The sequence below is a fragment of the Rhodamnia argentea genome, chromosome 7 (genome assembly GCF_020921035.1).
Source record: "Rhodamnia argentea isolate NSW1041297 chromosome 7, ASM2092103v1, whole genome shotgun sequence".
Lineage (NCBI taxonomy): Eukaryota > Viridiplantae > Streptophyta > Magnoliopsida > Myrtales > Myrtaceae > Rhodamnia > Rhodamnia argentea.
In genome coordinates, this window is record NC_063156.1 from 6,178,524 (window position 1) to 6,192,817 (window position 14,294).

The 14,294-nt window shown below is 40.3% G+C and overlaps 2 protein-coding genes across 6 annotated transcripts; both read left to right on the forward strand.

Moving 5' to 3' along the window:
* Positions 1 to 1,860: 1,860 nt before the first annotated feature.
* Positions 1,861 to 3,556, forward strand: LOC115754488 (squamosa promoter-binding protein 1-like). Of its 3 annotated transcripts, none has more exons than XM_048282990.1 (3): positions 1,861 to 2,095; positions 2,184 to 2,340; positions 3,096 to 3,556. In XM_048282990.1, exons 1-3 carry the CDS (start codon positions 1,873 to 1,875, stop codon positions 3,331 to 3,333), a joined length of 618 nt encoding a protein of 205 aa, XP_048138947.1. In that variant the 5' UTR covers positions 1,861 to 1,872; the 3' UTR covers positions 3,334 to 3,556. The 3 variants fall into 3 exon arrangements, with proteins under 3 accessions (XP_048138947.1, XP_048138948.1, XP_030549364.1); XM_048282991.1 differs by having other exon boundaries at positions 1,861 to 2,092; XM_030693504.2 differs by having other exon boundaries at positions 1,861 to 2,035.
* A 3,726-nt stretch (positions 3,557 to 7,282) lies between these two features.
* LOC115754482 (putative E3 ubiquitin-protein ligase RING1a) lies at positions 7,283 to 14,260 on the forward strand. 3 transcript variants are annotated; one of them, XM_048282987.1, is made up of 10 exons: positions 7,283 to 7,622; positions 7,809 to 7,851; positions 9,989 to 10,047; positions 11,342 to 11,423; positions 11,512 to 11,635; positions 11,728 to 11,769; positions 12,068 to 12,586; positions 12,814 to 12,921; positions 13,550 to 13,780; positions 13,909 to 14,260. In XM_048282987.1, exons 1-10 carry the CDS (start codon positions 7,439 to 7,441, stop codon positions 13,945 to 13,947), a joined length of 1,431 nt encoding a protein of 476 aa, XP_048138944.1. In that variant the 5' UTR covers positions 7,283 to 7,438; the 3' UTR covers positions 13,948 to 14,260. The 3 variants fall into 3 exon arrangements, with proteins under 3 accessions (XP_048138944.1, XP_030549356.1, XP_048138945.1); XM_030693496.2 differs by having other exon boundaries at positions 11,512 to 11,632; positions 13,909 to 14,234; XM_048282988.1 differs by having other exon boundaries at positions 7,283 to 7,617; positions 7,807 to 7,851; positions 13,909 to 14,234.
* Positions 14,261 to 14,294: the final 34 nt, after the last annotated feature.

The window sequence follows — 14,294 nt, forward strand, 5'->3', positions numbered from 1 at the left end:
AAAATACTCTAAATCAGTACTCATATGACAAATTTATCTTACGTTAATATCCGTTAAATTGGATTAATATTACGAAAACCCTAAACCGACACACATGTGCCAAAAGAGGTAAAATTTCCAAATTAGTGAGCTTGTGAATTGCCATCTATCATCTAACTCAACAATTTGATGATAAAATTTAGCGTAAATTAACGAAAGGTAAATTTGTTACATGTGTATCGATTTGGGGTTTTTGATTGTCAAAAAATTAGTTTGGGATGAATTTGTCGTAAGTGTACTAATTTGTGGCGGTATTCACAAAAAAATTATCTACTTTTCTTTCTACACTATTTTATTTTTTTATTTATCTATAAAGAGCATGTCACTGAACTTTTCAAAATTATTGCCTATAACATGCATAAACACATAAAATGATGTCCATCCTCTGTTTGATGATCTTTGAAAAATTAGTCTTTCATTTGATTGGCAATATATTTTGTACAACTACAGTTAATAAGTGCAAAATCGTGCGGTCTACACGTTCTTTTTGTAAGGTTTTATTGTCGACCCAATGCGATCTGTGCGAGTGCTTGGCATAATTTGGCGCCAAGCTTGCCCTTAATTTCTTACTCCACTTGCTTAATTTAAGGCGTGCCTTTTTCTCTATGCTCTCAGTCTCTATCTCTCGAAATTTATGTAGTTCAATATCATCGTTCTCATCAATCACGTGGGTCTCGTTATATGTCGTATTTTTCTCGAGATAAGCGCACGAGAAATTCCAAAAACTTGTCACGAACATGCAATCGAGTCTTAAAATTTTCAAAAAGTGCAATCAAATCTTAAAACTTGTCAAATCGATGCAATCAAGTCATTCTATTAACTTCGTCTTGCATGGCTAACACAAAAATGCTGTTGTGGCTAGAGGAGCATGAGTATAAGGTAGAACCGAGAATCAAACCGATTGACCGTAAGAACCGATAAGGTTCTAAGTTCTTGCGGTTCGCTGCCCGACTCCCGGTTCAAAATCATAAATGAAAATGATATTATGCGGTTCGATTCTCGGTTCCTATAATAAGAACTGAACAAGGAACATGAAACCAAGAAATTGGATTGGGATCTTTTTTATGTTACGGGTTTTAAACTCTCTATTGTTTGTTTTTCTTTAACGTGTTCATTCTTTATGATTGTTGCCATTGATAGATGTGAATTTTTGTTATTGCGTTAACTTTTATTTTGATTAACCGAAAATGGAACAAAAAATCAGAAGCCAAAAATAAGATTAAAAAAAAAAGGAATCGGCCAATTCTTGGACAGAACATGGAACCGATTAACATGGTAGGTTATAAGTTCCATGATACGCAAGGTAGATGAAGAGCCGGTCTCGATAAGATAGGTTCCAAGCGAAATCGAGACCGGCCTTGGAACCCACTCTCTTTTAGATGTGGTTAAAACATTAAAGGTTAAAACGATGTTGTTCTGGTCCGAATTTATTTAATTCAATTAAAAGACGAGCTAAATTGTACATTTTATAAACCGTAAGATTCAATATTGCACTTTTATCAGAATTTCATAACTTTTTTACCTTCCAATTTTATTTTTTTTCCGGGTCTATCACAGGCACTCGTCGCCTCCCCTACATACGTACGACAACGGACCTAAAAACAGAGTTTCAGAATCAAAAATCAACGAAAATGGAGCTTGTGGCTGTGGTCCTCACCAGACACCAAAACGCGAACGCTCAGTCTCTCTCTCTTTCTCTCTCCACCTTTTCCCCCCTTATAATTCCACTCCACCACCGTTCCATCACCATCTCTTCGCTCTGCCTCTCTCCCCCTCAAACCCACAATTCCCTGCATCATCGGCTCGCCGGAAGCGCCTTGCAGAGCCTCTGCGATGATGGGGAAGGGAAAGCAGAGAGCGAACTTCGAGGAGAAGGTGAAAGCCGAGCCGGTGGTGGAGTACGAGGACGGCGCCGGCGACGGAGAGGACGACGACGACGACGACGGCTCCAGGAAGAAGAAGATATCGTCGTCGAGCGGAGGCAAGCGAGGGAGCGGTAATAGCAATTCGGTCGGCATGTGCATATGTCAATGGCGTTCCGTCGCGCCTCCTCGTTGTTCGCCAGCTTTAGACTTGTGATGAGCTTTCTCTTGACGGGAGTGGATTTTAGTAAAGATGCTTTTGTGAACTGCTCTGATGTTTAGGTACGGCGTCGAGGAATTGCCAGGCGGAGAAGTGCACGGCTGATCTCACGGAGGCGAAGCAGTACCACCGGAGGCACAAGGTGTGCGAGCAGCACTCCAAGGCTCCGGCGGTGGTCGTCGCCGGCCTTCACCAGCGTTTTTGTCAGCAATGTAGCAGGTCCTGTCCGATTTCTTTGCAATCCTGTTGGGGTGTTTGTTGTGTGATGCGATGTGGTGTGTTTTGTGTCATCCTAAGAAGTGAGCTTTGAACTCGAATGGGCTCATGATCAGTAGAATTATAATGCTCTTGTTACATCAATTAGATCCAGAAACTCACAATTCTAAGTTCACCTTGAAGAATTATAATTTGGAGGATCATGTCAATGTCCTACAGAGAGCACAGCGAAAGCAAGCGACTTAGAATGGAAATTGGGGTTGAATGTCACAAATTACGCTAGGACGTTTGATTTTTGAGCCCTTCTATGAGAATTAGTGGCAATTTTCCATCCAGGTCGTCTGCTAAATTTTGGAGACGCCGATTCTCACTCTGCTTCATTTCAAATCGCGCGATTCCAGTGTAGCCTGACTGACTTCGATCTACTTTTAGGACTTGGTTGATCGGATTGTCGTAATAGTAATGTTCCCTGATTGGACAGTTATATGTCTTAGCTCTGAGGTTAGTACATATGCTCATCTTGGAAGCTAAATTCTCTCTATGATCTTCATTTCGATCCATGTGATTGCCTTCGAAATTTAATCTTCTGTATGTTGGAAGTGAATTTTATGTTCATTTTCACTCTCTCTCTCTCTGCAAGTGCTTCAAGCACACAATAATTAAGGGAATGTCTTTTCTTGAACTTCTATAAGGTTTGATCGGGATCGTTGCTGTTATCTTTAACTGTCCTTTTTCCCAACTCGGAGCTTGATGTGCAGGTTCCATGAGCTATCAGAATTCGACGAAAACAAAAGGAGTTGCCGCAGACGATTGGCAGGACACAACGAACGGAGAAGAAAGAACCCAGCCGAGTCGTCTCACATGGAGGGCTCGAGTGGAAAAGCCGGCGGCACTCATCAAATGAAGGAGCTAGCCTGCGGACAAGTCAATGACCGTGGCCGGATTCCGATAACCATCCAAGAGAATGCCACCTACAAACATTTCCAGATCAGATAAGCTCTCCCAACCGGTTCGGTGCTCTCTCTCTTCTGTCATCCTAGTCGGTGATAATCTGTATTATCTGCAGTCTCTCTTCAAATTTGAGGTCTCTGGTCCCTTCTGTATGGGGAAGTTTAGGCAGGTCGGCTTACTACACTAGTACCATGTGCTGTAGGCTAATCTTATCTCCTGCTAGATCAAATAATTTAAATTTCGGCGCTGTACTTTCGGCGAGCTGATTCTCTTGATGGGTGTAGCAGCACCCTTGTCTCCTCGGCTTTGCCGGGCTACTATGAGTGGACGGATTGATCCGACATTACGAAAGGCCTCTGAAATCTGTTCATAATGCCCGTTTATGGAATGGCTTGGCTTTTCAAAGCGATTACTGTAGTGCTCTCATGGAGAGAGACCTAGGGAAGGCTGTAACTGGTTTGTTTTCCTGGGTCTTGAACTAGTTCTAGGATAGTAGTTTATGCTGTTCTTGGCCAATGAGATGGGTGCATCGCGCTGTATGATTGCCTGGAAGATGGGGGAGGGGAAGGGAGTAGGTGGTGCCTTTTTACTCGTGAGCTTCCTGCGAGGATCATGGCTTTGGTAGTGAAACTTTAACTTTTGCGTGGGAGCACGCGTGGTTTTCAGAAAAGGGAAAGACGAGAAGGGATAATTCCAATTTGAGAAAACATTTTGTTAATGAACGATTGTTTTTGACCTCCCAAGAATATTTTTCAAGGGAAAATTGTTATCACTGCAGCAGCAATCCATGCCTTAGATTTTTTGTTGACGATAAATTATGTATTCATCCTTCAATTTCGTATCAAATAGGTCTGGTTGCCAATTCCACTAGAAACAGGTCCAATTCCCGATTCGAAATTCTAAATTTTTGCAACCGATATTGTACGAGTAGGTTCCAGTTTTTGGGGGAGATGAATGTAGCCACCGACCCACCCACTCGGGAATTGGTTAGAACCTATTTTTTGGAAGTTCGAAAAAGATGATTTATTATTCTTAAATGAGCTTAACTTCCCTATTGCTTTATATTTGTGTTTGTTTTATATCGTTATTTTACTTTGAGGTGTTTTGCTACTCATTATTTATTTTTTTTAAACGAAGAAAAAAAGAAGAAAGACAAAGAAATTGGTTTCAAGGTAGACCCTAGAACCGAATTAGACAAACATATTAGGTTCTAGGGTCGGTTTTAAGAGAAACGAGGTGGGTTCAAAATTCCGAAACTGGATACCTATTTCACATACTAGACTTCAGGTTTTAGATCTGGAACCTACCCGCCTTGAAATCGATCATCCCTAGGCAGGGGTACGGGCATCACAAGCGGGAGCAACCAACAAGTGCATGACATGACTCGGGTGGGGCCTACACGAGGCGGGCCGGGTGGGATGGTGCCGTGAAACGAATCTTCCATTGTTACCACAACCTACTGCTAAGAATACAAAACGGATAACACAGCAAGACAACGGTAAAGTTTGCAAGGCGGGCATGGCCTCTTAAATAGCAAAATGACCCATTTCAGTATCCGCTTTTAAAAGATCCGATGCCATCAGTCGCGAATTTGTAGCTTTGACCCGGTCGGCCTCGCCCGTCGAGTTAAAGACTTCTCTTTCGTTCTTTAGTTGGGCCCGCAGAGAGAATCGATTGGGCCCGATCTTTACCTGACTGTGATGGGCCTCGGATCCTGCACTGTACAGAGTACAATCACGCTCGAGCTAACGTATTGAGGGCGGTCAAAAAGCTCTTTAAGAGTCGGACCTCAACCTTTTAGCTTTAACCATCCATGCGTGTGCGTCACACCTCTTTCTTTTTTTATTTGAAAGAATTTTTTTTTTAAAATAAAAAATGTATATATTTTACTTTTTTGGTATAAACTAATCGATCTACCGAGAACGTTTTCCATAGACTGAAAACTAAGAGTTTAAGATTATGAGAAAACGAATCCATTTTCTGGTAAGAAGGAAATCGCATTCTCTAAATCACCGAACGAATGAAAACAAACCAATCTCATGGAAAATGAAAATCGTTTCCGGATAAATTTTCAGGCTTATTAGCTTCTTTCGTAATCGAACTCGAGATTCGTTTGTCCTTGAAGGAAAATTGTTTGCGAAAAATTATTTTTCGACTTTCCGGTGTTTGAACGATGAAAAACTAAGGGTGCGTATGGTAACGTTTCTGTTCCCGGAACAACTTTTGGAATAGAAACACTTTTTTCTTTTTCTGTTCCCGGCCACGATTTTTGGGAACAGAAACGCGTTTGGTAATTACAAAAAAAAAATGTGTTCAAAAGCTTTGATAAGAAGTCGTCATCTTTGAGAGTGTGAAGGAGTAGTCCAGGAATAGAGGGTTGCAAAAAGTGTTCCTCTTGCGTTATAAAATGTGTTCAAAAACTTTGATAAAAAGTGTTCCGGGAACAAAGAAACAAGTATTTTTTGTTTCTCATTTACGTTCCAAAAATGTTCCCGTTTCTGAAAAGTGTTCCCGAAACACTTTGGGGAACACTTTTTTACCATACCCGTTTCTGGAGCGTTACCATACGCACCCTAATCGATCGACGTGGAACGTTTTCCATGGACTGAAAATAAGGAGCTTAGATTATGAGAAAGCGGCTTCATCTCCTTGTAAGAAGGAAATCAACTTCTCTAAATCATCAAACAAATGCAAACTAACTATTCTCATGGAAAATGATCTCAATGAAAAATGTATTCGTTTATCGTGAAGTTTTCAATGGGTGCGTTTGTTTGAGTGAAAGAATTTTTCAGTAAATTTTTTTTTGGACTTTCACGCGTACGCATGCTCAAAATTAAGAAAATGAATTCCCTAATCTGAAAAAGGAGAGAACATTTTCTTCGAAAATAAATTTTTTTTTATCATGGAATTTTTCCCGAAACAATTATGGATTTCTCTTTCTTGAAAATAACAAAAAGGTAAAACAAAAATGTACTTAGCACAGCTCGAGCTGTAATTGCATTATCTACTAAAATCACGAGAATCGAATTTTTCATTTCTGACTAAAATACCCTTTAAAATTCATCAGTTGCGTTAAATGCGAGGATAAAAGTGTAATTTTAAATATCTATAAAAGAGAGTGAATCGAACATCCGTATGACTAGCACTATTTGTCCAACTCTCCTCTCCTCGCTATAAACATAATTCTTATGGCTTACAAAAAATCTTAACTTAGTAAACTCTATTTGTTACTCAAAAAATGGATGATTTTAAAAAAATATATTTATCTACAAATAATCGATTGCATCGCTTAAAATAACAAATTAATAAAAAAATATTTTCTTTATCGACATCAATCTATGTCTAGATATTTTCGTAAAATACATAAATATTTCTCGTTCATTTATATGAGCGATCATTTTCGAGAAAATACATTTCAAATCATTCATTCATTGTCCGCGAAACAAAACGCAATGTAATTGTGAATCGAAACAGTCGTTGAAGGAGCATGCGATTTATGATGGGTACAAATCACGACGAGCACACGAGAAACGACGAGGACCATAGCTAAATAAGCTCAAATTTTTTCGTTAAGTTTTCATCAACGTTGGATTCGCGAGCGAGGAGGATACATTTCGGATTCATTTTTTTCCCCTAATTGGCACAACACATCCGAAACGCGTCGATAGAAATCGCGATATCTTGATATACGGTCAATCAATCGATGCGTGTGTGGTGCATTTATATTACGTGTAAATTAATACGACGGGAAATTATCGCGAAATTCCGCGAAAGAAAGGCAATTTAATTCCTACAAGCAATGAAAAGCAACAAAAAAGATGAGAAGAAACTCGTAACGTAAAAATTCTTCTTCCTACCCACGAGAAAAAGCAAAGCGCATTGGGAATAAATAAAGATCATCACAAAAAATAAAAAAAAAAAAAATAAATGAGAAAATAATACCCACCTCCAAGGAGCGACATAAGGCCGTCCACCGAACCAACATGTGCTCTCCCTCTTTTCCTCTCCTTCTTGCCGAAGCGTCCGATAAAAATATTCAGCTTTCTTATAAATCCTCCGTCCCTTCTTCTTCTTCTTCTTCTCCTTCTTCTTCACCACTGCGCTACCTCCCTCCTTCTCTCATCCGTCGTCTCGTGCATTACGAGCAGCAATGCCTGCGCAGAAGCGGTCCTTGCCGGAGAATGCGAACGATGAGGACGCCTCGCAACAGAGCCATCACCACCACAACCACCACCACGCCAAGCAATCTCGCCGCGACGAAGAGCCCGAGCAAGACGGCCAGCAGGCGGGAGAGCCGCAAGGCGGAGGCGGCGGAGCTGGAGAAGAAGAAGAAGGTCCCCGCTCTAGCTCTTCTTCTTCTTCTTCTTCCTCCTCCTCTTCTCGTTGACGAGTTGTTTTGCTTCGTATACGTAATTTGTGCGTGCGTGCGTGCGTTGTGGCATGCGAGGTGCGAGCTCGCGATTGATGCGATCGGATTTCCCGCTCGTTGAAGTGATTGCTCTCGCTCTTGTTTTCTCCAGATTCTCAAGGAAGTCCGTCGTCCAGCTCGGAGGAGAAACCTGAGTATTCACTCCCTCTCCACCTCTCGATCTCTCTCCATCGCTCCAGATTCTCTTTCCTTCGTTGCTGGTCCTTGCTTTTTGGTCGCTTGACTCGTGCCCATGCTGCTTTGCTTGATTTCGCCGTTTCGTGGCTTTCTCCGTGAAGTAATGTTACGTTTCTCCGTGTTTGAAGTTGCTTGTGCCGATCTATTGATGTGGCCGATTCAGGCGCGTTCTTTGGTGTTCAGGTTCTGCTTGATTTAGTGCATGATGAAAACTGTTGCATGTTGCAATTCTTTTTGCTTTGCTGCGAGACCGACTGTGTATCTGGAAATCAACGAGTTAAGAGCCATTTCAATTTTAAGTTGGCAGTGCATCCAAATTTTGAATGGGAAATACATGACGTTGACTTCACTTCTTTTGTGCTGCGTAGATATATTACCATGTCATACAATATTTTCTTGTCAGTTTTAGTTTTTGGAAACCAACCAGAACTTATTTCAATTGTGCTGTGGCTTCAGGCAAAGCCTGGATGTTCTCCATTTTTCTGCTTTGATATTTTTTTTTTTTGTCTTTCTGTCTCTGTGACATTATTATGGTTCGGTGTTTAAAATATCAAGACAGGCTTCGCACTTCGAGGCTATGGTCGTAGCATTAGTTGGCTCAGGTGTACGTATTGTGCAAGATCTATATAAAGAGACATTTACATGCGTTAAGGATCATTAGCTTACCGACTTAGGTGAGGTGAAGGCAATATGCCATTTGGACATTGGTTTCTGCTTTGAGTTGCTATGAACAGTTGGACAAATAAGAGAGAGCGATTCTTGGCTAGTGATGGAGCCCAGGTGTAACATTATTAGTTATTAAAGTGCCTAATGATAGGAAAAATTTCACTTCAACGACTGATGTAGGTAGTGTTTCTGGTTTTGAGTCCTGCACTTAGTTCACCAGATTAACCAGTGCATCATTGAAGTGGCAGATATGATCATTTGAGTTGAGTGGAAGATGGCCGTTGCAGCTTATTGGGCATCAGTTTTATCATCCATTACAGTTGCCTATCACTTGTTTTTTATAATATCCTTCTCTGTTCTAGACTATTTTTAAGTTCAAACAGTCTCTCAGCTCCTTTGCGTGGTTATCACGTACTTCTGTTTATATATATGGTACTTGGCATCCTTATGATGGTTACTTCTTAATACCTTGCCTCTTCAGGGCTCTTTGCCCAATTTGGGCTGGTAACCTTACAAAGATGAAGTCTGATATCTTTGTCCGTTGAACTTATTCACCAATGCAAGCATAAGGTCATTTATGCTTCTGTTATTCAATGCTGCGACTGGACTTGACCCCAGTATCAATAAATATGGACCCTGTCCAGCTGATTCGCATTAGTTCCTTCTGGCTACTCGTAAAAATTGGTGCAGCTGTGAATGCACGCCATCTAGCTCTATAATTTTATAAGCGTTTGAAAAAGTTTGAATTTGGACAGTGATAGTCCCAAAATCCAACTTCTTGGGAACCTAAGGACATTAAGGAGTGCATCAAGTCCTTGCAAGCCCTAACTATCTAGGAAAGATTTCCTTGGTGTGAGTCCCTGTTTATAAGCATCGTGAATCCAAAAAGCGGAGAGAATCTAACTTTGGTATCTGTAATATCACCAAAATTGCGGCACATATGAACCTTAAGAGTTTGCAAGTACATATATCTGTGATGGTCCACTTCTAGTCCATTTTTAGGAGAATGGTCTTGGGCTTTGTGCCTTTTCGTCTTTTGGCTTATGTCAGCAACGGGTTCAGAAATCCTTCTCCATGAAATCTGAGCTGCATGTGTGGCAAAGTTTGTGTTTCTTTATCTTTGATCATCATTAGGGACAGCCTTTTTCTTTTCCCGAATTATAAGGTCAAGCTATTTACAACCTCATAATATTTTCTATACATCTGAAGACAAGTTCTTTTGGAAGGAAATGGTAGAGCCTGGTTGGTGGTAGTTTTTTTGCCCCCTCCACCTCCCCCTCCCCCGGCTTGCATGATCTACTCTGTTAGCTTTTGTATTTATCTTGCTTGGTACTGAAGAATCCTCTTTTGGCTTATATAGCCCCTCTAGAGTATCAGCAATTGCTGTATTGACTGCTGACATCACTTATTTTTTCTTGTTTCCTGCAGATTTGTCTATGTAAAACTATCAGACATTCGTAAAGATGTACAATGCCCAATCTGTCTAGGTACTGTCTGCCTTGGCATCTTACGTCTAAATACTTCTGAATTCTGATATAAGTGTAGCTGTTTCTTTATAGAATGTGTCCAGGCAACTATTTATCATTTGTAAAGACGGTGACATGTGCCGACTTCTGATGCATCATGTATAAACATAATAACATAATGTGTGTTCTGTAGAGATTTGTGGGAGAAAAACAGGACGTGAGCTAAGTAAACTTTGTTTTCATGATATGTTGGAATTGAGGTTTAAAATTTAGGTTAATAATTATGTCCTTTTTGCACGCGGCAATCTCATTAACTTCAGAGGCTAAATGTGCCCAGTTAATTTAAGTTCTTTGTGCTGGAGGCCTACTACAAAATAGAGTCTCTGACTCTCTGCAGTAGATTGGTATGAGCAACTATTAATCTAATTGTCTTCTTTGTTGTGGACTGCTTGTGCACAAGGATTTTTTTCTCTCTCATATGGTGCTTATGGAGATAAAAAGAAAGGAGTTTTCTGTGGAAATTTTAGCATTAACATCTCTGGTGTTTTTAATGGTCTAGTCTGGGAAAAGAAGATTCCTTAATTTCAAATGGTCCCCACCATTAGTTCTCTATCATAACTGATATTTTCCCTGGATAATGGCTCCATATTTTTAGACCTTGGACTTTTTGCCAAATTAATTGTGCTGAGACATGCTATTGTGTTGATTTTGTTGAGGAGAAAGCACTACATTGTCTTCTCCACTCTCTCCGGTTGTTTTGAAGAGAGAATAATATACACTACTGGACAGATTTTGGAAAGCGTGCAATGACTTCTAATCCTGAGCATTAGTTAGGACATCATGATAAATTACTGTTGCAGATCTCTGTAAACCCACCATGACTCCAACTGACAATCAGAACTAGGATGATGAACTTCTATTAGGTTCGAAAATATGATTGGCCATAATCTGGGAAAGATGGAAGTCCACCCTTCATTCCTGTTGAAGGTTTCATTGGTAATTTCAAAGTACTTTTTGCGGAGGGGTTAACAACAAAGTTTCGCTTAGTTCTGGTTTTCTTGTTAAAAAAATCAGTTGATTTTTTTGGATAACGGTATCCATGAGTAGTTTAGTTATCATTCTTCCCTTAAGCTGTGATTATCATCAGGATATTGAAATTCATATTCTTGAGATATCTATTTCATTTTATCATGCTCTTGCAACTTCTGAAAAGCTACTTATATTTCATATGAAGTTGATATGTAGCATTGCTTCTCTTGTCATCTGGTAACAACGCCATACAAGAAAGGGTTCTCAAATCTGGTCATCTATGCAGGCATCATCCGGAAAACGCGAACTGTTATGGAATGCCTGCACCGCTTTTGTAGGGAATGCATCGACAAATCGATGCGACTGGGGTATGAAACAAAGAAAAATAACTTACCTTTTTTTGTCTTATGTAGCTCATAAATGCAGTAGGATATTCTGCTTGATGCTTCTCTGCAGGAACAATGAATGCCCTGCTTGCCGCACTCACTGTGCCAGCCGACGCTCACTGAGAGATGATCCCAACTTTGATGCTTTAATAGCAGCTTTATATCCGGACATTGACAAATACGAGGAAGAGGTGTTAAATTGACAGAGCTATGCACTTCCTTGATCAGATAGTTCTAGGTTGTGTTTTTTCGTGTTGTTGACTGGTTCATCGCAATTTTGTTTCAGGAGTTGGCTTTTCATGAAGAAGAGAGAAATCGCAACAAGCAGGTCATTGAACTTGTCACACAGATTTGTCAGCCTTTCTTGTCTTATCAATTTTTGGCCCTAGTTTGCCTGTCTTGCTGTCTGTACCATTTCCCTCATGTTTCATATGAAGATAAAACACCAGAGAAAATGGTCACAATGTATGCATATTGGATTCGTAATATGTACTGCTGCAAATTTTTTCTTGCTTTTCATGATTATGGATGGTTACTGATGGAATCTCTGATCCTCAATACCAGCAGCAACGAAAATTTTGTTGGTTCTTGTATAATGGCTAGGCTCCTAATCTCTGAATTGACAGATTCAAGCATCCATTGCTCAAATTCTTCAACGGCAGTCAGAAGCACTTGTCAAAAGACGGTCGCTGGGTAAAGATGCAGCTGGTGGATTTATCACAAGATCACAGCGGAATCTAAGGCCTTCTACTAGAAGAAGACGGAATTCTCGAGGAATTGATCATCAAGGTTCCGAAGACAATGAAGATGAACATGATAGTAATGGTGGCAAAGATTCATCTTCCGCTGATGAGCGTGGTACCGAAGTTAGGCAGAGACGTCGGAGAAAAAGGACAGGAGTGCGTTCATCATTACCTTCTTCATCAGCTGATGTTGAATGCCTGGATAATGATTTGGAAGCAACCAGAGATACCAGAGGAATTTCTCCTGGGCTCGTATGGAACCCAGAAATGCTTGCATGGGGTAAGGGTGGTACGAGAAGTCACACGAGACATGGTGGCATAAACGGTAACAACAAGAACTCTAAGAACATGCGGTTATCCAAGCTGGTTGAGTACCTCAAGAGTTTAGAGGAAAATGATGAGGTAATCTATATGCAATCGAACTTCGTCAAGTTGATGATACAACACAGAGGAATGTTGCCCATGTAATATGTAGTTTTTTTAGCTGATGTATACTCAGATCATAAGAGAGAAAACATCATAGGTCTTTAGATTCACAACTGGTGAAGTATTCAAGTATGGTGAACATATTTACCTTTCTATTTGTCATTACAGTCCCCCTCACTTCGGATTTTTTTTTTTTGGTACAGTTAGACATTTATCTCATGCTTGTTTCTCTGGATAAAGAAAGTACTCCGAGTCTGAAGCAGCCCTACTTATGCAGCAGGCGGAGTCTGTCAGTTAAACATCTATGTGATGTAAGATTTTCTCCTGCTATTTCAATTGCAAATATGCTTCAATTTTAAATTTTCATTCACACTTCCTGCAGCAGTGTATTATTTTGGGCATTCTTCCATCAAGATCGTTGTAATCATGTCTATGATTTACTGGGGACCTGCATCTGGAAATAAGTGTTTGTTTGACTTCTTAACGGCGCATGTTCAAACGGTGACTTTGTAAAAATTCAACAGGCAATTACGTGCACCCAATTTGTCTTCAATATCTGCATCTGGCCTTGGTAAAAATGTCACAAGCTTAATGAAGTTGAATTGTGCAATCATAGATGATATGGTGCTTTTATGCTCTCATTTCTCGTTTTATTTTGAAATTGGCCTATTCTGTAAATCTTATTTTTGGGCCAGGAGAGCTCTAAAAAGACTGCATAAATAGTGTTGTCTTCAAGAACGCACTCTCGGTGGAATATTTCAATGGATAACTTCAGATTCAGTTTGTCTTCTTTTTATTTTTCCCGTGTTGGGGCTTGGAGGTGAATGAAAATCTGACTTATCCTTATCCAATCTGTGCATTGTAGAATATTGTAGTCCGTTTTTTTTTTGGGGCCGCTCGTCTACTTTCTTTCTGTAAGATGAGTTTTTTACTCTGCAGTATGTTGCTCACCAAACACCTCTGCAAGCTGAAGAAGTTGAAATATCGGTGGTCAAAGGGAACCATAACATCAGCCGTCAAGGACCTAGCCTGAATCTTTTCTCCTCAGCAAGCGAATGTGAAAATGTTCTCCCCGTTGTCGATCCGCAGAAGGCTGAGCTGCAAATTCTGGAAAAGGAAGCGACGCTTGCAGGGATACTTGCAGACAATGGATCCATCAGTGACTATCTGGTAAGTCAATGCCACAGTGCAGCTTCATGGTAGGCACCATTGATCAGTAAACCTCATATTTCTGCTGCTATATTCTCGTAGGACGTTTATGAATGGTCATTTCAATGATCCAATATATCTTGTTGCAGATTCTAGGATACAGGCAGAAACGACCCTCCAACTCCTGATGAGTTCCATGACCGTCTTCGGCAATATTTAAGTAAACTCTCGCATACTCAGTATATATACATATAATATGTAGAGAGGTGGACAGGGCTGCCCGCTGAACTAGAGTACATGTTAGTTGATAAAGCGCACCATGTAGTTCCGAAAAAGGCACACATTATTGATTACCTTTAGTTTTTTCTTCCCTTGCTGATTTTATTGCAAATTGTTATTACCAGATGATATTAGAAGGTTGGCGTCAACTGAACGAGGAAAATATTGCATGTTGATGTCTCTGGATTGAGTTATTCGAATAGGTATCAATCCACTCAATAACCAACTAATGATCAATGCATCGAGATGGTCGACA